The sequence below is a fragment of the Hermetia illucens genome, chromosome 3, assembly GCF_905115235.1.
Source record: "Hermetia illucens chromosome 3, iHerIll2.2.curated.20191125, whole genome shotgun sequence".
Classification (NCBI taxonomy): domain Eukaryota; kingdom Metazoa; phylum Arthropoda; class Insecta; order Diptera; family Stratiomyidae; genus Hermetia; species Hermetia illucens.
The window spans coordinates 138,357,019-138,380,967 of NC_051851.1; the positions used below are offsets into that span (position 1 = coordinate 138,357,019).

Here is a 23,949-nt window from a genome sequence, read left to right on the forward strand (position 1 = left end):
ATCTCAAATCTTGGCCATCCGAGAGTTTTGTGGGTGACGTTATACATGTAGTTGACAATTTAAGAACATCCTCCAGAATAATGGCCTGAAAATGTCAAAGAAGGGAGGGAACCTCAAATGCGCGTCTCACTTAAGATCTGAGGCAGGAGAAGCAAGGATCGAGACTGTGATCCGTCGTGGATCTTCCCCTCTCGATCATGGCACTCGGGTCCGGAAAATGACGGCTCCAGCGAGAGTTGTTTATTTTATTTTTCAGGTTTTAGCTTTGGTATATTTCGTTAGGTTTACGCGAATCATCTTGTTTGTTTTTAAGACGGCTCCCCCTCTAGGTCGTCCTCGGTTACTTAGGATGGTCGTCGGACCATCGATCCCCATTAGTTCATTACATGGCTTACGAAAGTTGAATGAAATTAAGGAAGAATGTTTCTTCTACGTACATCATATCCGGGCTGAAGCTAGCTAGATAGTCAGTTCATGGTAGTAAAAATTGTCATCAATAAGCAAGCAATTTACACTTATCGGGAAAAGGGAGGAAGAAACGAACAAATTTGTTTGTTAACAATTTCAATTGCACAAATCTTGAAATTGCATTAAAACAAACGAAAAAAAAAGAATCCCACAATATTGCCATTACTATCGGATTTTCCAGGACAACGTGTTAGTTTTAGCTAACAGCTAAATATTTTTTTTGAGAATTGTGGGGTCCTAAATCCGCTAAGCTAACAGTTATTTTGATAAAAATTCTCTTTCTGAGAAAATCCTGAGAATAATGCTGACTCTTTCTGGGAAAATCTTGAGTTCCTTCGTCCTCTGAGTTCTTTTGTTGACTGTAATTTATTTTTATTTAAATACAACTCGCTTCGTTTCTGAGAAAATACGGAGTTCTTTGGGTTTCATGTAATTTTATTTTCATTTAAATACGACTCATTTCGATGATCAAAACTTTTCTCCACTCTATTACTTAAAAACTGACATTTCACAAAAAAAAACAAATCATTTTTTTCTCAATTTGTCATTTTTTCAAAGCCTGCTCCGCCACGAAGAACACCGATGGTGGTCGCTGTCAATCGAATCAACAACATTCGAAATAAATTTCGAATGTTGTTAACCCCGCTGCGCCACAGTTACATACATCCCGTATTACATTACAGTTACTTTTGGTCTTAAAAAGTATTCCGTTTTTTAATTAGTTTTGGCTTAATTATCCTAAATAATAATTTCGGTGATTCCCCGACTGTTGCTTACCGTCTTCAATCCCTCACAACAGATGCCTCTAGTGTGACTATGAAGTTTATATGCCAAACTCAAATCTGACACATTGCTTGGAAGTGTCAGCTCTGTCATTTGCTCTGTACGCAAGACGTCAAAAACCCGATATGGTGGATACGTGGAAGTTGTCTATTTGACCTGAAATTCCGTGAAATTTACTCGACCGTACTGTCGCGATCGAACTCGTAAATTAGCTAAAGTGTAATGGCACCGACACGCCGTCCAAATGATGGCCTCTTGGCCCGTGTGAATTTCCCTTTGTACGCGGTGGAAATGCTAACGAGTCGTCATGTCTTGGTAGCCGGTGGCGGAGGCTCGAGTAAAACGGGCGTTGCAAATGGTTTCGTGAGTTTCTGCTTTATGATTCTATATGATAGTGCTTTATGAATAGTTTGTGCGTGTGGGGACCTTGACCTTTTACTGGAATGTCTTCTAATTTTGGCCACTGACTGGACAACACAGGGAGTGGGGCAGCTTGTCTGAGAAAGAGCTGAATGAATGTCACCCAATGATTGATAATCGAATAATCAAGCAATAATCAGTGACGGTCAGCACGAATAGTAGCCGGAACAACCGAATTCAACAGTTTCATTGATAGATTATGTATGATTTGAGGGCATATTTGCATCCGAATGGAATTTGCTTTGCTCTCGTGACATTTCTATTACCGGATCTTGGCCAAAGTACTTTGCCTTTGAGTGTTTGGTTTTCACCTCTTCCACGCATAAAACTACCGCCTCTGCTATGCTTGCTTGAAACAACAATTTAAGTCTGAATTTGTCCCATTTCATTGAGTGCCGAACTAATGTTTGCACAGTGGCAGCCACTATTCAACCAATTTGCACTTGCGTGGCTTCGTTTGAAATCTGAATGGAATTCGTGATCTGAATTTACTCTTCGCATGCTGACTCGACATCTATTGCTAAAATGTTTGATTGTAAGTGAAAGTGATTAAACTGTTATCAAACAGAAAATAAAACAAAGGAACTTTGCGGAAAGTTGCGCCTTTTAATTTTCTTTCCATTCGTTGATGACTCTTGGATACTGGAGCTATCTCCGCCATACATCCAATATTGAATTTTATCTCAAATTCCTCTAGAAAAGCTAGTGTAGCTCTGTTATGAGTTAAAGGGGTCCCCGAGTTGCGAAAATGCAGAATATTTCCTGAATAACAGCTATGAATATCCAAGTAAATTCCGGTGAAACGGAAACACTTGTAAACTTGACCCGCATCCAGCCGAGAGGCTTTTAAGTCTTTTGTTGACCGTGTTGATCGCAGTTTCAGAGGGGCTTTACGCCGTTTTTCGTCGATTTGATGTTTGACCAATTTTAGAACCTTCTCCCTCAGCACACATTACTCCCAAGAAAATAGTAAATAGAGGAAAACGAAAACGCTGGAGACAAGAAGTAAATTGATCAGGAAATAATAATCGCAAACATACAGAATCGGATCAGCGGAACCCTATGCCTTTCAGCTCTAAAGGAAGTTCCGACAAATAATTGAATTTAAAAACACAAAAATATATGGTTGCCAGGACACATTGAGAAGCCTGCTCTCGTTCTCCACTGTTCTACGCCATTTATTTCTTGGACAATGGCGTTGTCACCACTCCTTAATGTGTGACCTACCCACTTCCGCCTTCTGATCAACGCGCCCACGGATAACTGGCCTGTGCGCCAAAAATATTATTCGTTCGAAATTTTAGATTGTCTTTCAGCAGGCGCAGCAATCCCGAATCTGTGAGATCCGATCTCTTGTCTAAGACCGGATCACTTGGGAGCCTTGGGTTCTCCCCGTATACTAGCGGGGCTGACAGCAAATTCCTCTCGGTGTAGGCCGAGTAGAACCAGAGGCAAAACTCGCGGATCGTCGCAAGCCATAATGGCGGTTTTCAGGGTCCGGTGCCGACGCTCTAGCATCCCATTGCGGGTGGTATGTCGTAGTCCGCTGGCGTTTGAACCCCAGGAGTTTGCCTAACTCCGATAAAAGGGTGGACTCAAATTGCATTCCCTGGTCAGTGATGATCAATGCAGGGACACCAAAGCGAGGGATCCCCTCTGGACAGAGGGCTTCAGCGCAAGATTGCGCCGTAATGTCCTTCAGAGGTATTGCCGCAGGCCATCGCGTAAATCTGTCGATGATTGTGAGACAATACATGAAACCGTGCAAGCCTCGTAAAGGGCCTACGATGTCGCGATGTAAGGTAGTGCGGGGAAATGAGCCTGCTTCTTTCCTTACATGCCTGGTGACCTTACACTTCTGGTATGCGATGCATTCTCTGGCCCAGGAGTCGATGTCCGTATTCATGGAGGGCCAGAAGTATTTCTCGGTGACTAACCGATTTGTCGCCCTGATGCCTGGATGCACTAAGTCGTGAACCGCGTGGAACACTTCCTTGCGAAAGGTGGCCGAAATGTATGGCCGGGGTCCCTTTTCCGAGTATTCGCAGCAAAAAAAGAGGTTCGAGCCGAAGATGGGCAACTCTCGAAATTTATATTTGGGGTTGGATTTGTGGCTCTGAAGTACTGCGTCATCTACCTGCACCTTGGCGATAGTCGAGTGAGGCGGGGATGTTAACCTGCGAGGCACGTGACAAAGCGTCAGCAACTATGTTGTGGCCACGTGGTGTATGTCGGACGTGAACTGGCTGATAAAGCTCAGGTATCGAAACTGACGAGAGGACGCTTTGTCTGGCTTTTTTTTTCAAAGTATACGTGAGAGGCTGATGGTCCGTGAACACTGTGAATGGCCTGCCTTCAAGGGAGAAGCAGAAGTACTTAATACTTAAGTACGCGGCGAGCAGTTCTCGATCGTAGGTGCTGTAGTTCCGTTGAGGGGGTTTAACTGTCTGGAGAAGAAGCTCAACGGCTGCCAGACTTGGTTCACCTTTTGCTACTGCGATGTCAGAGGTATCAACAAAAACGGCTAGGGATGCATCTTGTCGAGGAAATGACAAGAGTGTAGCATCAGCCAGTTGTTGTCGGGATTTCTCAAACGCGTGGACAGCCTCTTCAGGCCACACAATCTCTCATGTGTCCTTTGTTTTGGGACCACTGACTGGTTTTGGGCGGCCTTGGGCAGGAAACGTCGATAGAAGTTTAGCATGCCCAAGAACCTCCGCCACTCCTTCACAGTTTTCGGACGCGGGAAGCTTGTAATCGCTTGTACCTTGTCTGGGACGGGGTGTATTCCGTCAGGGGAAATGAAGTGGCCGAGGAATCTCACCTGTGTTTGGAAAGACTTGCATTTATCAACGTTTAGGACTAAACCGGCTTCAAGGAGACGTTTAAAAATGTACTCGAGACGGGCTAAGTGCTCAAACTCTGAGGAAGAAGCGATCAAAACATCATCCAAATATACGAAACAGAAGTTGAGGTTTCGCAGGACCGAGTGAATGAACCTTTGAAAGGTTTGCGCCGCATTGCACAACCCGAAAGTCATCCGTATGAACTCGAAGAGTCCAAAGAGTGTGCATATTGCCGTCGTTGGACTGTCTTCTGGAGCTACAGGGATTTGGTAATAGGCCTTGGTTAAATCCAAGGTCGAAAAGATGCGGCAGTTTGCGAGGTGATGCGCAAAGTCGTGGATGACTGGAATAGGATATCGGTCTGGAGCAGTCTGCGCGTTTAGCCTTCTCTAATACCCACAGGGGCGCCATTCGCCGTTTGGTTTAGGGACCATATGGAGTGGGAAAGACTAAAAGCTGTCCGAAGGTCTGCAGATACCCTGTTGCATAATTTGTTTAAACCCTTTCCGTGCAATAGCCAGTAATCTGGCTGAATTTTTGGAGGAGTGCCCGAACACGAGAGTCAGTAATGTCCTCCAAAAGTACGGAAAGATTGTTGTTAGGAGGAGATGAAATTTGGCTTGACGAATTAAGGTTGGTTGTGGAATCTATAAGGGACCAGTTCTACAAGTCCACCAGTAACCCATAGTGACACAAGAAGTCTACGCCTAAAATGGGGAAGCTGACATCCATCAGGAGGAATCGCCACGGGAACGTCCTACGCAAGCCAAGACTCACATCCACTTGCCTGTACCCGTTGGTGTTAATGCGCGAATAATTTGCCGCCGCAAGTTTCAAAGGTCGAGAAAATAGCCGATGATGCCGGGCAACGGGAAAAACCGAAACCTTCGCATCAGTATCTACAAGATGCTGAGAGCGTCAAAAATTGTTGGGCGACGTGCCGCGTTCTGGGTGGCCGTCGCCAGGACCCCCGCGGACCTAGTTTTTTTGAGATAGGTGCGAATTTACACGGGATCGTACATCTGGTGGCTTTTTCGCCGAATCTGCGATGGTACTAACAAATGCTTCGGTCCGTAGGTTGTCCTGACGACCTGCTACCCGATCGCCCTTTTCGAGCAGAAGACCGCGAGCGAGCTCGCGACCTGGCGCCCGAACGCCTAGCGTCCAGCGTCGCCCTCATCTCAGCTATACTGGCCACAAGCGCGGCCATCTCGCGCTTCAGTTCGCCAACTTCGTCAAAAGGCTGCTGAACGGCTGCTATAGTTGGACGCGCGTGCACCTCATGCACCTTATCGGCCGCAGCTGCCAGCCAGCCTCATAAGAACCGCCTGGTTGCTCTTCGAAAGTCGTCGCAGCCAAAGCAACTTCAACAGATCATCGTCGGGTCACCACTGTGGTCAGATACAACTAGATTTTTCTAGATTCATTTTACGCGGTAATTAGTGAATGTACTTTCGAATACTGAAGTACCGCGAGAATGTTAAAAATACACTTTTATTTTTAACATTGCATCAAAACTAGAACCTTTTCATTGAAAAATCTTATGTCACATCTAAATTCCTAACTTCCATTATTTTTGCGACCTAATCCAGGCCTACTCCGCCACGGACAACACGATGGTGGCAACTATCAATCGAATTAACAATATTTGAAATAAATTTCGAAAGTTGTTAACCCCGCTGCGCCACAAGATGTTAGGGAAACATCATCTGCATAAAGCAGTGTATATGGTGGTGGACGTTGGATGCCTCGTGTTTCAGTGTATATAACAAGAACAAAGAGGAGTGGTGGGGAGGCACTTTCTTGACGAAAACCGAGAAAAATCGATTTTGATACACCCGCAACATTTCGAACTTTACTTTTCAGATAGTGGTAGAGCAATTTAACTCAACGCACGAGTTCTAGCACTAGGTGTTAGCGTAGAACACACCAGATTCGTATGGCACATACGTTTTCTCGAGATTTAGAAATACAATGTAAAGAGGGCGATGCTTTTCACGGTATTTCTCCAGATCGGACGGTAATTTGAGCATTCTTGGCCCACCCTTCTTTTTCCATATTGAAACGGTGGTGCTTTCTTGGCCATCATATGATTAGTCAAAGTGTTGGGTTCCAGCTCTCCGCATTCCAGAACTCAGATGCGATGTCGTTAGGTCCTGTTGCATTCTCCGCTTACATTCGTTTCATTACTTCCTCGACTTCAATAAAACTGAAAGGTTTAATTGGTTCAAATGTCGGCAATACTTGCGGAAACGGAGGATGAAAAGATTGTTCCGTTGAAATTTGCCCAAAATACTCTTGCCATCTATCCGTCCGGGCTCGCCAGCCGTAAACAAAATACCAATCTTTTCATTAACGCATAAAATATAGGAAGATACATACTTTTATTGCATAAACTTGAAGATTATATGCAATGACGTGATTTTGTACACGTACAATCGACTTGCCTACACATGTTATGTTATGAAAATCCTATAAATAGTGCCTTCCGCAGTTCTTAAAACGAATTCTTTAAAATTAGTTAACTTCAAAAGGATCAGCCCAAAACGAAAAGCACCGCTAAATGGCAAGGTTAGTTGTAATCTGACATAACGAACCTTGCCGACCTAAAATCTTGATTGTACATTGAAACTGCGTGCGGATTGGAGCTTCTCTCATGCGCATTATGCACGCATCTTAATTGCGTTTTACTGAAAAATGTTGTCGCCGACTAATCACGATATGCAGTGCACTCAGTGTTCGAAATTATTGGACTGCGATGGGCACTGTGGGAAAGCATTCCAGCTGCAGTGCTTGGGTATTCCTCCAGCGCGTTTGCATATTTGTGTAAAATTCTCAGATAATGTTACATATTGTTGCAATATCTGCCGCGATCACTGAGGCGATTCAACGGTTGCATCAAGGCACTGATTTGTGGGCTTCTATTTAACGGGTCGTTGATTCGTCATTCAATATAGTGCCTAATGGAAATCTTCCACCTGCTGTTTTCTCTAGTCAGTCCGGCCACGACGAATCAATTACCACAGCACCGGTTCCGGCTGGTGAACTGCTGCTATACTCAAAGTACTGCGCTACCTTCTATAATATCCCAAAGCATCGTGTGTCAAAGCATTATATCGGAGGGTTTAGTTGTCACTAAGCATACAAGTTCTACTGCGTTAAGCAGTGCTTCTTCAACAGTAGTTCCTTCTGCTCATCTACTGATGCAACTACTAATATCCTCATACCAGACCTGCCAGTCACATTAGATGGCAATGTCTCGACAGTCCCTTACTTAAGTCACGTTTCAAATTGCTCCTCGCCCCGGTGCAGCCTTCAAATGAATATTTGGCAACAGATTATCCTGCCTTTACGTTCACGCCTGATTCATCTTTACGGATCCTTATATTTCCCAAACAATTGTCTGTTTCGAGGTTCACATTCGATATCTCCTCGGATAACATCTTGATACTTGCCGGGATCGTTTGCTTGTACTAAGTTAACGAGCGACAACAATCCTGTCGAAATACAGCATCATTCAAAATTACCTACCTACATGACTTGAAGGAATTAAATCATCTGGCTTTTTGGCCTCCCGGCGTTTTCATCTAAGGGTTTCAACGACAAACTCAACCTGTAAATTTCCGAAAAAAATGGGAGGGGGATGTTTCAATTGCTTTTAGGCAGCACCTTTCTCTTACCCCCATCATATCCTTAAGCGCCTGTCATTATGAGTTGCTCGTTGGCTCAATTTCCCCCTAATTTATTTAGAAGAACTACAAGCATCGGAACGATAACTATTTTTTTTTCGAATAACTAATATCAAAGTTGCATATTACGATGGGAAAACTGGGAGGAATCTGTGCTCCAAAGCGGAGCTCTCCGGAATACTGATACTTCTTCTTTCTGTTAATGGTCGCGTTCTCCATGTCCCCAGACATGCTAATTTGCCTGGAGGACATGAAAGGTATAAGTATTAAAATAATAGACAGAAAGATGGTTCGTCCAGGGCAGAGGCAACTCATCAGACGCTGCCTCACCTCTGCTCTGGGAGCAGCGTGATCGAAAGTGGCAACAGATGGAAATTCACACTCTTGTCATGGCCTCTGCTCTGGACGAAACATCGCATTTGCTCTGAACTTGGAGGAGAAGGTGGATTGAGTCAGACTGAAGATGAATACCCACAGAATCAAGGTTCTTAGTCTGAGGGATCGTCAACTTCTGTCTTTTATTTACGTTCGACAGAAGAATCCTCCGAAGAATTTTTGGCTCCCTACATGAGGATGGACGATTCCGTAGCCTACATAACGACGAAATCTATGAGCGATACCATGACCGTCCGGTTGTGGATAAAATCCGGCTAAATAGGTTACGGTGGGCGGGTTACTTAATCCGTATGGATGAGGATGATCCAGCCCGGAAAGTCTATAAGAGCAATATCTATGGTAGAAAAAGAAGACGAGGCAGACTCTGCCTAAGATGGAGCGATGGCGTAGGCCAGGACGCGAGACAGCTTTTAGAGATATCGAATTGGTGGACCTCGGCGCAAAACCGGGATGTTTGGGGTTCCTTATTAAGGCAGGCATAGACCGGATACCGGTTGTTGCGCCGTTGATGATGATGATTTACATAAATGGGGGAAAGTTAATAATAATAATAATAATAATCGTTGGCACAACAATCCATATTGGATCAGGGCCTTGAAGTGTGTTAGAGCACTTCATTCAAGACCGTTACGGTACACTAGGAGGCAATGTGGTCAGCATTGCGCTCGCCCGAGATTATTACCCTGATTTGACTCAGGTACTCATTCACAGCTGAGTCGACTGGTATCCGACGTCAAATCACGATACAAATCCCTCTGCCACCAGCGAGATTTGAACCGCGACCTTCCGTACGACAGCCTTGTGCTCTAACCACTCAGCTATCCGGACACAAGGGGGAAAGTTGAGTACTTTAAATATCCCAGATTGTTGTTCTCAGCGAATAAGGAACTAGTACGCGCATCAGCGAAATTTAGATGAACAAGCACTTCGCAACTGGTATCTTTGTGATCAATGAAAGCCCTAAATAGAAAGTCTACTGCATTGTCGCCGCTGAACTGATGTTAGGCAACTAGCTGAAATTGGTATAAACACTCAAGTCTTGATTTTTGCGCAAGTACTGTTTTAACGACTGGAACTAACTGGTAGATAGAAGTAAGTCGGGGTTGTAAGGTCAATCAGGCTTCTCGCTGAAGCACGTCATCTATATCGTATGCAGCTTGAAGTTGTATACCTTTGAAACAAGTCGCCGGTAGCTATATGTAGCGCGTTTTTTTTCTGTTCAAATTCAGAGTTCTAGATTTCCCATCGAAAATCACTGATCACGTTGAGTTGTGTGTTTCTATATAGCGCTACAATTAGAAGAATCAGAAAAATTAAAGAGTGAAATAACAAGTATGAACAGATGTAATATATTAATAAATACAGTATCGGAAGCCATGCTAATCGTTAGTTTCTAACAAATTTATCTAAACTCAACTCTAACTCAAGTGAGGCTTTGGCAATATGTATGACTCAATTGATTTGTCTTTTTTTCGAATGTTTATCACTCTGCTCTCATATAAAATACTAGAAATACTAAAAGGACACCTCTTTGGAACACTGTACTAGGTAGGCTACTTCTACTATATTACGTCATGCTCCTCGTATCGAAACGTTCAATACTATCATTTCTGTTGATATTTTTTATCTATTTTGTAATTGATTATGCCTACCAACTGTGTTCACTAAAAATTAATCATAAAAAATTCACAGCTGTTTTTCACACAAATGTTCCAATATTTTCTTATGATACCATGGTCCAATTCGGTATTTGTTTTTTACAACTGCTAACCATATACGTATCGTACACAAAGAGCACTTGGATCATGGATCCGTGAAATATCCACCTAGTGTTACACAAGGCAGAACAAAAAGAGGTCTTACTTTATTTGCCTGAAAGTGGAGGTTCTGATCACTGTGATTTTAGGAGCTTAGAATCGGTTAGCCTTTTATATTCTATTGAGATCTCTCTCTTAAAACTGATGGCTAATCATGAAAGGATTGGACAAGGATTAAGTGGGATTACGTTGTTCACCGCGACTGTACATTACGAACAATTGTTTTTTTTTGGGAGTAGGGTAGGTGAATGCGTTTACGCACAGCGTGTTGGACTCCCGCAGCAGCACGCTGGCGGACTACCAACCAAACACCTCCCTGTCATCAGAGAGCTAGCCTGGAACCGTTTGACATATTACTTCGGGCTAGCCCTCCCGCTGTCCCGGCTTTGGGAGCCTTCAAGTCAGGGAATTCCTTTCACCAACGGGAGGGGAGGGGAGGAAGAGAGTTGCTGTTAGTTCAGGGAACTCCTTACCGTCCGATCCCTCCGCCGGTCGAGTTCAATCTTCTTCGTAATAAGAAGAGCCCGAACATAATGTGCAATACGATTCCAGCTGCCAGCGCTCTTCAGTATATCTCTGACAATGTTGCCTGGAGAAAGCTCCCTTGTGTCTGTATAAAGCTGCTGGCTAAGGCTGTCCCACCTCTCGCAATCCTGTGCAGGTAAGACTGAAAACCTCCATGCCCACTTAGAAGTTGGGTAAGGAAGTAATCAATCTCACCGTGCATTCTGTTCAACCACGGGTCTAATTTGTCGATGCAGTCCAATTGCCCCTTGGCTCATTTTGCCAAGAAAGTTGCCACTCGGTAAGGGTGCGTTGACGTCCTTCACGGGCAACCACCTCGCGCTCACCATCACAGCCGGTTCGGAGACGGTGCGATAAGCAGACGCCACTCGCAAAGCTCCCCGCCTCTGCATTTGAGCGAGGCGTTTATGATGCACCTCCTTATCAACGGCATCAGCCCATACCTCCGCACCATAGGGAAGAACCGACTGCGTTGCTCCCATGAAAAGACGTCTCCTAGTTGATATAGGGCCCCTGATATTCGCCATTAGCCGACTCAAGGCCGCGACTCCAGCTGCAGCCCTGTCCGCTGCTGCTTTGATTTGCTCGAAGAAGCTCATCTTCGAGTCGAGCATTAAACCAAGGTGTTTGGCACGTGAAAGGAGTTCTCTAGTGTGCCTAGCATATCTGTCCATCTTACGGAATTGAAGGCATTTCTGACATCAAGCGTTATGAGGAGCACTATCCGTCGGGATCAGCGGCTGTGTACCTCGGCTTGATTAACCGCATCTACGACCTCCATAACAGCATCCACTGTAGATTTCCCTGTTCTGAACCCGAACTCCCTTACGGATAAGCCCCCGGCAGCACGGATCACTTCAGCGAGTCTACCCCTGATGAGCTTCTCGAGCACTTTTCGTGTCAAGCATACACAGCGGTCGGTACGCACCGGGTTTCCTTTACCCTTACTGATCAACGTCTGGCCACTTTCCAGCGACAAGGAAAAATGCCCTCCTTCAAGCAGGCGTTGAACACTTCAAGTAGCAATTCTGGCCATGGCGGAACACCAGTTGGTAAACTTCCGCAGGGATGCAATCAGGACCTGGCGCCTTCCTGTTTTCCATAGTGAGAACCGCTTCTTCGAGCTCTCTCATTGTGAAAACATCAACCCGTACAGGGTGTCTGGGGAACAATGCCCGCACAATGCGATCCATCTGGTCGGTGCTCAGTATGCAGGGCTTCCGCAGAGCCCCGATTTTCCGGGTGACAAGCTTATAGCCAAGTCCCCACGGGTCCTCATTCACCTCGTTAGCAAGATTCTGCCAGCCGCGAGCTTTGTTTTTATCTATAGCGCTGCGGAGTCTCCTTTTTGCTGCTCTATATTGTGCCTTTATGGCACATGCCTCCTCGTTGGCGTGCAAACGTTGTGCCGAACGGCGGAGCTTATGACACTCCTTCCGTAGGCCGGCAATTTCTGCCGTCCACAAGTACATAGAAGGCTTGTCGCGCCTGGGTCCTCTCCGAGGCATGGAAGCCTCACACGCCGTTATCAGATTCATCACTGAATTTACGACGGTGTCAGCTGCGACACTACCACCCGCCGGAGTGCTCCCCAGCGCGGCCCTACCTGTTCCAAAAGCTTCGACGAACTTCCCGATGTTCACCCTCGCGACATTCCACACGCAGGGGGAGCGTCGTGTTGGTGCTCGCCGGCAAGTAACGTCAACTACTTCGAACGCAATGTACTGATGATCACTAGGGCTCGCCACCCGTCCACCGATGATGCCAGAGATTCTGACGCAAAATTGATGTCAGGAATGCTTCCTTCACAGCCTGGGCGCCGAAACGTTGGCGCGGATCCGGTGTTTAAAACTACGAGCCCGGTCCTCGCCGCCATTTCCAGAATCCGTTTCCCTCTGGAGTCTGACTGAGGCATGCCCCATTCAAGGGCCCTGGCATTAAAATCACCAGGATTCGTCCTTCCGTGCTCGAAACGGCATCCTCCAGAGCATCAAGCCGGTGCCGAAAGACCGGCGTCGTCTCATTCGGCGTCAGGTAAACGCTAAAAAACATTATCCCTAAACATCGGATCCAGACAAACCCGTTCCCTCGGCCTTCGGCAAGAACACGAAGTCGAACGTTGTCCCGAACCCAGATGGCAGCGGTGCCTGATAAGTCGAGGTGCCATGAGGACGGGTCCTTGTTTCGATATTGTTCGCTAATCAGCACTAGATCAGCATTTACTTCCGCAGCGAACTGTGACACAACAATTATGACCATGAATTATGGATACATGCAATCATTGTAATTAGTTGGGTTCGCATCATTTCGTTAACATTTTCCCCAAAAAGAACAAAATTATTTGCATTTGTATATCGTTCTCGCTTGCACTAGGATTCAGCTGACGTCATTAAAAAAAATTAAAAGAAGTGAAATAGAGTGAACTTGACTTATACGAATTCTTTTTTAGTATGTGACATAGGAGACGCCATTAAATCGAATTTATGATTGTCGCTTTATATTATTTCCATTTGCATCATTTCCAAGAGGAAGGATTTTCTAGTTTCCCAATTCATAAGAAGGATATCAACCTTCAGCTAAAGATCTTAACTGCCTTTTTCTTTGTTATATAATGTGTTTCAGTTTATATAGAAGAAAAAAGTCTGACCCGAACTAATTCTCCTTTTCCAAACTGCATGTATCTTTTGGAAAAGGAGAACGGCAACAGTTCTCCTCACTTAAAATTTGCTGCATACAAGTATGTCTGCTTCAAGTTTCCTTTATTAAATGTGTACTTGTAATTTATGTAACAAAAAAAATGCGCCTATTCATTAATTTTAAATCTATCATCAATATTCTATTCACAGGAAATATACGAAATATATCACAATGGGTCACGATTCGTCGCCGAAGAAGTGATTCGTCATGAAACTGGTCCAAGTGTTGTTATGAATTTCGCTGTAAAAAATGATGGACGTCGTTCATTTATTGTGGCCGGACAGGAGGCCCACTGCCAACTATACTATGTAAATCCTAGAGTAGTATCTATGACTGATGGGGAGGAGGCTGGTGAGAAAAAAACGACCGGCCGAACAGTGAGATTATCAGAAAATGGTATTCGTCGTCGACACAATAGTGTGAATAATCCATCGGGGGTGGAAGAGGTCAAAGCCAACGGAGTAGCTGGTGACCATAACGATGTTAATGCCAATTTAAAACGAATTGAATTCGATATTAAGCCCGGAGACTCGATACAAACGGATTTCCTAACAAATGAGCCCATTCAGAGGGTTGTTCGAATTAGTCCTGATGGAAAGTTGATGGCAACGGGTGGAACTGATGGATATATAAGAATTTGGTCGTTTCCGAAAATGGGAAAAAGTTCAGAGATTGAGTAAGTATGACGATTATTTTCTCATATAAATGTTGTATTTGTTTTGATTGAACGCTTAATAGCCGGGATAAAAAATCCTTTTTTAGAGAAATACATGTTTGATTTAAAAAAAAATATACCGCAATAGTTAGGGAGGAAACAAATTATCAATTTTTCAGAAAAATAATGACGTATAGAAAGACATCTATGTATAGGAGAAAGTTTTTACTTAGAGTCTACGAAGATATCTCATTGGAACTTCTAGGGAACTATTTAATCCAAAAAATGTCTAATATTTAGTGGCAATTTTTGGTATATTGGTGCTTGGTGCTAGTTATAAGTTTTCCACGACCAAAGTTTCACTGAGGCGAATAGCAGAAATGCTTGGTGTTTTCTGTAAAGTAATACGTTACACCTTTACTCGGTTTAGAGAAAGAAGAACATTAGAAACAATTGGTTGGCACTAGCATTGTACCACTAACTGACATTAAAGTTTTCGAAATCTGGCTAACTATTATTTTTACAATGACAGAGGAAGTATAAAAATACCTCTTGAACTCACGACTTGAAGCTTAGCATCTTAACAATATTTTGTGCTGAGTGTAATGCGTAACAAATTGGACTTTCTTTGTATTGATTTATTCAACTATATCGCACGAATTTTTCATCCTAAGTGATCTCTAAACTTTTTTCCGCATTTAATATTTCCAAAAAGATTGCTATCTGCTGTGCTACATCACGTTAGGATATGTTTGTCATTTACACTTTGTTGGAGTATACCGAGTTAACCACACCTACGCGCGATCGTTCGCGCCTGACTGAAATACGCTTCAGCTTCTCCTTCCTTCCACGATTTCTTGGGATCACTACACTCCTTCTCTACTGATCTGCGTCACGTGTTCTTGTGGGGACCCACTCATCGGCCATCGTGGAAGAGTGGATTCCACTCCGCCCCTCCTTAGTATGTGACCTATTCACTGTCACTTCCACCCCCTGATTACAGTGCTCACGAGTGCCAGGCCTGTGCGCCGACCAAGTTCTTCGTGTGAGATAGTGTCAGACCAACGTATTCTGATGATACGACGCAAACAGTTGTTGACGAAGGTTTAGAGGTTTCGAGCAACAGTGGAGTTCACCTTTCATTTGCTATTTCCATATAGCGCGCTGAGCAGCCTCAAAATGATCTTGGTGTTGAAGTAACTGCATTTTCAGAATTTCGGCATTCAGGAATGTAAAAATTAATTGAATTCTGTTTCTAGATTCAATGCGGTGGAGCTACTACTAACTGGGTACTCGGTCATTGTGGTCTAGAGAAAATGAAATCTCGGATGCTTTAGCGAAAGAGAATTCAATTTCCCCCATACCCAGCCCGGAACCAACAATTGGGGTGTCAGTATCATTGGCTAATGCTGCGGTCAAAAACTGGAAACAAAAATAAAACTAGGTAGCTTGCTCCTACTACAATATATTTTAATAGTTAGTAAATACGTATTTCGAAAGCTACTTACTTTCTTCCTCAGTACTTAAGCTACTAAATCATTGGGAAGTTTTTCCTGAATTTTTAAATAAAATAAATTAAAAGTCTGTAGGGACAGATTATAAAAAGTTGCTTAAAAGCTAAAGATGCGTATGTGGGTACAGATTCTAAGAGGTAAAGAGAAAAACTTACGAGTGTTGAACGATAACTATTTTACTGGAAACAAGCTTCCCATAATGACTGGTAGCTGAGCCTTAATGCTGATAAACACTCCAAACATTTCCTGTCAGAACCAAAAAAACATACTGCAAAGTTTATCCTACTATCGAAAAACAGGAAGACTTACAGAAGTATTGTAGGCTATCTGACTGGCCATAATTCACTAGTTGGGCATATGTTCAGAATAGGAATTCTCCAAGATGATACCTTTCCATCCTGTAAAGAGGATGCAGGATCCACGCAACAGCCTATGGATGCATCAGACATTAGCGGATAGCATCACATTCACTAATGGAAATCCTATGATACATAAAGAATCCGAGATATTCCGTTAGACGTGGGAATAGACTACAATGGACCCACAACACACATACACAACACAAGTTCTCAATTGTACACTGTCAAATTGTCTTCTTGAAATTTGTTTTCAAAATATAGTTAGGTTCATGGCTTCTTTTGTGCCCCCCCAATTTGCATTATTTGTATTCCAACTTTTTATTTACACTTAGGCAAAGTTCCAGCCGGTGGCCTTTATCGATTTTTTCACTAATGGAAGCAATGCAATACATTGAAGCTGTGTGTGAAGGTGTATGGAAAGCATTGCCGATCTCCAGCCCAAATATCTCAGCTATTCATTCCAATGGCCATCCCTTTAATGTGGCTTACCACGTAAATATCATAACTTCTCGTTTCGGACAAAGCGCTTAACGAGATTATAAACAATTTGAGCGCATTTCCTTCATCACTCTCCTGATCCGCTGATCCAATTTTTCCCACAGTCCCCTTTCGACTTCAAATGTATCACCACTTCGATCAGCGTAGATCTACTGTCATCACTACAATGCAATTCCTTTTATTTTGTACTACTGTGCATATATCTCTTGCTCTATGACCTCTCATTTGCAGAGAAGTGATATCATAGGCTATTTAGAATTTAGGGGTCATGTTCCCCTCTCTTTTCTTCATTGATGATGATAATTTCAATTTTCCCGCGCTCAACGGGCCTAACGATTCGGCTTCCAATTTTTAATAATTTATTCACGTTCTTGGCCGCTTGTTTTGCCTTTCAGTCCAACTTCACCAGGAGCCAGTAATCGTACCATCGATCTTGCCCTGTTCAATGTGCCTTACAATTTCCTTATACTTCTTCTTACGCCATCACCGATGATCATCATCCAGGTCTTAAACAATCGTCCTAGTTCCCACTTTTGTGCGGAAATGTCCATAACTATATTTTTAGAAAGGTGAATTTCAAGGGCTTGACGTTAAACTTGGCAACAGTCAGTTGGGATCGCTTTCTCATTTCATTAACGTGCCATTAAACTGTCAGTTCCATCCTACCTCTGATCTGTTTCCTAGCCACTTCACTTTCTTTTCCAACCGCTTACACTCTTACTTCATCTAAGATCAAAACAAACTTCACCTGAAATATGGAACAAAAGCAAAATTTTTGTTTGCAACAATCGATCTAACTTCATATAAGCTCGGATTACTTCTTCGTTAACTAGCGATATTCGCGTTGTAGGTATTCGTAAAGGTATTCGTCAATAATAATAACAATAATTTTTGGCGCAACAATCCATATTCAATCAACATTCAATCTATTGTTTTTGCCTCTCCAAATCCTGTTCGACTTCTTTTCATGTGTTTAGGCGTAAGCTTCGACGTCAGACACCATTTCATAGCCACCCCACCTCGATGTTATCAATCATGTTACCAAAATTTCGGAGGATGTACTGTGTTTTTCTGAACTCAACTTCCCCTAATTCTTGTCAACTTCTTTGTTAGAAACATTCTGAGTGTTGTTCTATGATTTGCTAAATTAAGATCCGGCGCTATGAAGTATCCACCTCTCAATCCTTATCAAAAATCACGTGTCTTTATAAAAATTCAGATGGGAATTGCTCCTGAATCCACTTGAAAATCGATCCAATACATGGAAATGACACGCAGACGAACATCTCACATCAGGCTGCTACAACGTCGGGATTTTATCATATGATTTATGCAATGCTATTAGATTCCGTGAATCTGGATGCTGGGAAGTGAATTAACATGAACATCCTCAATAAAGTAACATGGGAATTCTGGGCATTCCCAATGGACTACTTCACACGCAAGCCGAGGTTGAAGAGGAATTCTGCTGTGGGCTTTCCAGCCAGGGAAGAGTGGAAGATTGGCCATGCGTTGCACGATTATGACACAATATTCTTTACTTACGGATCAAAGATGATCTGTGGGGTCGAAGCGGGAATATTCTCAAATATGCACAATGTACTCGATTAAAACAGTCTTTCAGAATACGTTAGTATGTTCCAAGCGAAGATATTGGCGATACTGGAGGCCTTTGATGATTCGACTCGAGTCCTCCAGACTGCCCAGAATGAGGGTTCAGCTCTCCTACAGCAATGCCCGATCATGAGAGCTTTTGAATCATAAACGCGCAAATGGATACATGATTACGGCCATTTGCACTGGCCTACAGGAGACCATGCTGCTAGACCCAGCATACCTTACAATTTACATTGTCGAAATAGCGGAGAGAAGGAGAGCACTTGTTTTCCAATTGCCCAGCTCTAGTTAAAGCCGGACTTCATGAGCATCATGGACCGACCTTAAGTATCCTTTCCACAGCAGTTACGACCTTATTAATTTGTGGCATCCAAACGACGCTCCACAACGCTGATACTTACCCTTTACACAATTCCTATTCACGATATTTTAGAGTCAAAAGCAGATTCAAGGGCAAACCGAGAAGAAGATAGAAATGGCATGAATTCAATTAACATTTAGTGTTTGAATGAACCTGGAGGTTAAGAATGATCGGATGATTAAGCTGAGTTGGTTGGTTTTTTACCATTATGCTCTTTTTCGTATTGATAGTAGTGATTTTTGCGCCTCCATTCGTATGAGCAAGTCTTTATTCGATGGAATATCTAGAAATTTACAGATTGCCAGCCCTTAAATGTCTATCCTTTTTAATTGTCTTTGGTGGTAAGTGAAGACTACTTTAACTGAATTCGAATCCTCAAATCTTATTGGCTTGGACTATCCGGACCAAGTGGGGTTTAACTCATCTACCCCTCAAGACGATTTTCTCAAAGGGGGTTAAAATTACCTTCACCGGTGTTCAGTAAACTAGATGAAGATGAGCTGCTATAGATCGAGAGGCATTGCATTGGCACACTGTATTTCCAACAAAACTCGTTCGTTTCTTTGTTCCAACCAAATGGAAAGAATGTCTGAATTAGCTTAAAAAAAGAATTGTCATAGAATTGTTTGCGTAGTGTGATATCTCTACAAATACACAAATGACAAATCTTTGTGATAAGCTAACACAGAAACGGATTGGAAACGCTATAAGGTGAGGTAGAGCTATACTTACTTCTTGGGAAGCGTGAAACCAATAAAGTTGTGAAAATGAAACAAGTGCAAGTCGAAGGTTAGACTCCACCCTCGACCGTTCAGTTACTGGACAGCTCACTGCATATTGCCTGTTTCATGCGGATCGGTTGACAAAAATTCTGTTATATTCAGATTCAATCTGAGACTGTGTTGCATGAGACGCCAGGAAAACATCATCTGCATAGAGCAGTGTATAGGTCGCCCCGTATGACGGTGTCCATAACAAGAATAATGAACATCGACACAGATACGAAGCAGTTTTGATATGCTCGCCGTACTTGATTTTTTGGATCGTAGCAGAGCAATTGACCCGAGTGCATGAATTCTTCTGTTACTAGGTGTTGCCGAAGAGCATACTAGAAATGCAATGTGCAAAGGGTGATGCCTCTCACGCTGTTTTTCCAGGAGTAATCATCGTGCAGCGTATATTACGTTGCAGTTCTTGATAAACCCGGCTTGATTCACCGTTATTTGAACAATGCCACAAATACAGTTGTCAAGAATGCGTTCAAAAATGTTCACGATATGGGATAGCAACCGGACCGGAGGGAATTAATTGAACACTCGGTTGGACTACTTTTCTTTTTCGATATTGGAACGGTGGTGTTTTCTTGCCAGTCAGATGGTGTTCTACTTTCGTCAATAACCCCAACTAATCTACAATGTTGGATTCCAGCTCTTCGCTTTCCAGAGCTGTCGTTAGGTCCTGCTGCTTTCCCCGAATTTCATTGGTTTTTTTATTTCCTCGACTTCAGTGGCACTGAGAGGTGAAATTGCTCCAAATATCGACAGTGCTTGTAGCAGTCGAAGGTGAATAAATTCTTCCGTTGAAATTTGCTCGACATATACTCTCCTCTATCGTAAATTTTTTTTTTTAAAGTACAGCTCGGGTGGCAACAATCGCTTTCTTTGCTTTCTGATTGGCATTCTTATCGATTTGCCGATTGACTAGCGTTTTATCGTCGAGAAACTTATGGTAGAGGCGTTTCTTTTCATGGATCTTCATTTAGGGATCGTCATTCCAAAGCCTTCTGGGTTGATGAACCGCTTACCAGGTGTGGTGACCCCGAGGGTTGCATAGGCCGCTTTGTGGACGTGTCTTTAACTTGGTTCCACGATTTTTCGACATTCGTAATGGTGGGTAATTGCGTAAGTAGATCATTTCTTCTTTTGTCATAAAATCGTCACCATTTAATTCGCGATGAACCAGTGCATTCCTCACGCTTCTTTTATCGGTGGCTTGATTTGCAGTTGAGGTGCAATGATCTCATAGATAACGGCTTTGCAGCCAGTGACAGTGATAAAATTTGTGCGTCTTATGAGGATGTCATCGATTTGCGTTTTATTGTTCCCACTATAAATGTAGGATGATAAAAATCGTTTAGTGAACCATGTATCCACAAGTACAAGGTCATGACTGTTCGCAAAATTCACTAAACGCCTCCTCATTACGTGCTCTAAACCCTTTTTCCCCGTGGTACCTGTTGCTGTCTGTCGTTTCAACCACATGACCATGAAGGTCGACCACAATGACGATATAGTCATCAGCAGAAACGTTACAGGTGTTTGCATCGAGAAGTTGCTAGAAGACATCTTTCACGTCATCGGATCGACCTGTTTATGGTGCGTATGCGGTGAAGGAAGTGAATCGTGCGATCGGCTGATATAATAGTGATCTTCATTAGACGGTCATCAAATCGTTCAACTTCTTTAATTGCACCACACAAACCCTATGAAATGGCAATGTCGACATTATATTGAGCATGTGGGCTACCAAAATAGAGAAGTTTATAGCCAGTTTTACCGCTTTTGCTTTCTATGTCGCAGGTTTTAGCACTGCACCAACGAGTTTCTTGCAAGGTGCAAATATCAATGCGGCTATTCCGAAGGGCTCTTGCGAGTTCCTCCATCTTTCCAACGAGGGTGCCAATATTTCGCGTACAGACGTTTTGCTCAGACTAATTCACTTACGTCCTGACACCGTCCATGCGTCAATAACCCTTGCTCATTTCTCGATAGGACCGTTCTGCCGCGTCGACTGAGGTGAACCCCCAGAATTTCCTGGAGGCTTCGGATATTTCAACACGATCATTTTTGTTTTTAACCAAATATCCGGTCTGAGACAATAACAAATAAAGAATATTGGCGAGAATCGGGCCAGATAATGTGGACGTGTTGATGAGAAAGCGGACGTGGCATTAGATGGGTCACACATTTTAAAACGGCGGCAATTCCATCCACTTTCCCAGGGGGGCCAAGGAGTGGGTCGCGCTAGAACTATTTATCATTTTGTAATAAATCAGAAAATTGCAATTGATCACCTTATCGTCCACACAACTTTCAAGTTCATTACATTTTTTTAATTTTTCCTTTTTTGCTGAGGTAAAAAAATCATGTTAAACTATTTCAATTAATCATGGCTCCTCGAATTTAAAGTTTTTCAAATGGGGTCATATGCGTTTGCTTTTTAATATGCCGAATAAAATGGCCCAAACAATGTTTACAGGGAAAATTGAAATTAGTTCTTTGAATTAAATCCGAATTTATTGTTGCCTTTACAAAAAGAATCAAAAATATAATTATGCATATATCTCAACTTAACTTCATGTCGGCATCATTTCAGAGCTCATTCAAAAGAACTCGATGACATAGATTTCAGCCCGGACTCAAAACATTTAGTTTCAATAGCAAAAGATGGTCAAGGCATTGTTTGGGATGTAAAATCACAACAGAAACTTTTCCAATTATCCTGGAACCCACCGGATGGTGCTAAATATCTATTCAAAAGATGTCGCTATGCAGTCTCAGAAGGCAAACAAAACAAATCCCGACTGTTTACAATATCAAACCCGTTGGGTAAAGTTGGGAAACAGCGTGGTTACTTGCAACAATGGAATTGTGAAGACGGGCGTTTAATAAATTGCGTTGGAATCGATGAGAGCCTTTCGTCGATGACAGTGCGCGATGATGGACGTTTTATAGCAGTCGGGACCATGTTCACCGGATCTGTCTCGATTTATATTGCATTTAGTTTACAGGTTGGTATTCAGTTTTGATTATATGAGTGTATACAAGTGGCAATATATTTCAATTTATTTGCAGCGAGTTCTCCACATTCCTAATGCTCATTCGATGTTTGTTACCGGTTTGGTATTTTTGCCAATCACAAATCAAGAGGGCCCACCAATCTCAAGTAGTTCAGAAGCAGCTGTTTTATCTATTTCTGTTGACAACAGAGTCTGCATTCATAGTCTCCAATATAGACGTGAGTATTATTCTTCTCGATTGTCAATATAACTAATTACATGGATACATACGCCAACTATTATTTCCGTTTGTCCTTTTATTTCCAGATACCCTACCGGCCTGGGTGGCGATCGTTCTTATAATTGTGATTTTATTTTTGGCGTTCATGTTGTGCTCATATCTGGGAATATGAACGCATGAATGAACGAAATATAAGTGTAAATAAAATATATGGAGAGGAAGAATCGATTAGAAAGTGCTATAAAACGAAACAGACGTTAAGACTTGGCCTTTGGTCATTGTTGTCCGAATATGTACCATCACGATAACCAAACACAAAAACAGACATTAAATATCTATTTTTATTCTCACCAAGTTCTCGTTCTACCCAATACTTTCTTAAACTAAGGTGAAACAGTACATTGTAAGTGAATCACGGACTTCAGTTCTTTATTTTTGTCTAAGTTATTAGTACCTTGAACTTGTCATGCATTTTACATGAAACAAAAATATAATTAGTGTAAAGCGAAAGTTTATGTACGTACGTTGTCTACGATTTTGTTTTCTGACTTGTACTTTGATTCATTAGGAAAAGTTTAAATCGGCATTAAAGAAAATAAAAATATTGCGGCGAACGAATCTGTTTATTGAAAAATCAATTAAAACCTAATTTAAAAATATTTCATTCACTAGAAGTGAAATTCCTTGCTTTATCTTCAGGCTAGGTTTTCTTATCCACAGTTAACGTCAAGATAGGACGGTCAATGGGGAGAATGGAAGATTTCTACGAAGCTAGCAGCAGCATACTCCATTGTATTTCTTCGAGGACAAATTAAAAAGCTCTCTCGTATGGCGTTCAAGTTATTTTGTACAAACCAGTAAACAACAAATCCGATACAAATTTGATGGATATCGACCAACTCTTTCAAGCTGGTGAAAGAGTATCTATGTTTGTATAACAAGACATCAGCGATCACGGGGCTCAAACGGCGGCAGAATATTTCTATTAAGTAACAAAAGACGAATAAGCGGCAGCTCTGGCTGTCCTGTAACCAGTGCAGAAATACTACTCATGAATGGAAAATTTATCCGTAAAAAAATAGCTCTTTTAATCAACGAAGAGCTTACATCGTAATTGCGCGCTGCTCGTGACCAAACAAGAAGTGAAAAATATAAACCCATTATGCGGGAGCGGTTATTCATTACCTCTCTGAAGCGGCATCACTTTATGAGGAACAGTAACCAGAATTTGTTTGACCACTCTACGTCAAGCTATCTAGGCATTGCATCCTTCCAAAAAAGCCTG

General features: G+C 42.6%; 1 protein-coding gene across 1 annotated transcript; it reads left to right on the forward strand.

Moving 5' to 3' along the window:
* The first annotated feature begins 1,473 nt into the window (after positions 1–1,473).
* Positions 1,474–23,282, forward strand: LOC119652078 (prolactin regulatory element-binding protein). Its single transcript, XM_038056016.1, has 5 exons — positions 1,474–1,614; positions 13,791–14,317; positions 22,021–22,435; positions 22,500–22,662; positions 22,751–23,282. Exons 1-5 carry the CDS (start codon positions 1,474–1,476, stop codon positions 22,834–22,836), a joined length of 1,332 nt encoding a protein of 443 aa, XP_037911944.1. The 3' UTR covers positions 22,837–23,282.
* Positions 23,283–23,949: the final 667 nt, after the last annotated feature.

Bases quoted from the DNA above. Each gene is read 5' to 3' on its own strand.
- LOC119652078 (XM_038056016.1), top strand. From the start codon at position 1,474: ATGGCACCGACACGCCGTCCAAATGATGGCCTCTTGGCCCGTGTGAAT. The intron at 1,615-13,790 runs GTGAGTTTCTGC...TTCTATTCACAG, and splicing joins CGGGCGTTGCAAATGGTTTC to GAAATATACGAAATATATCA. The intron at 22,663-22,750 runs GTGAGTATTATT...TTTTATTTCCAG, and splicing joins TCATAGTCTCCAATATAGAC to ATACCCTACCGGCCTGGGTG.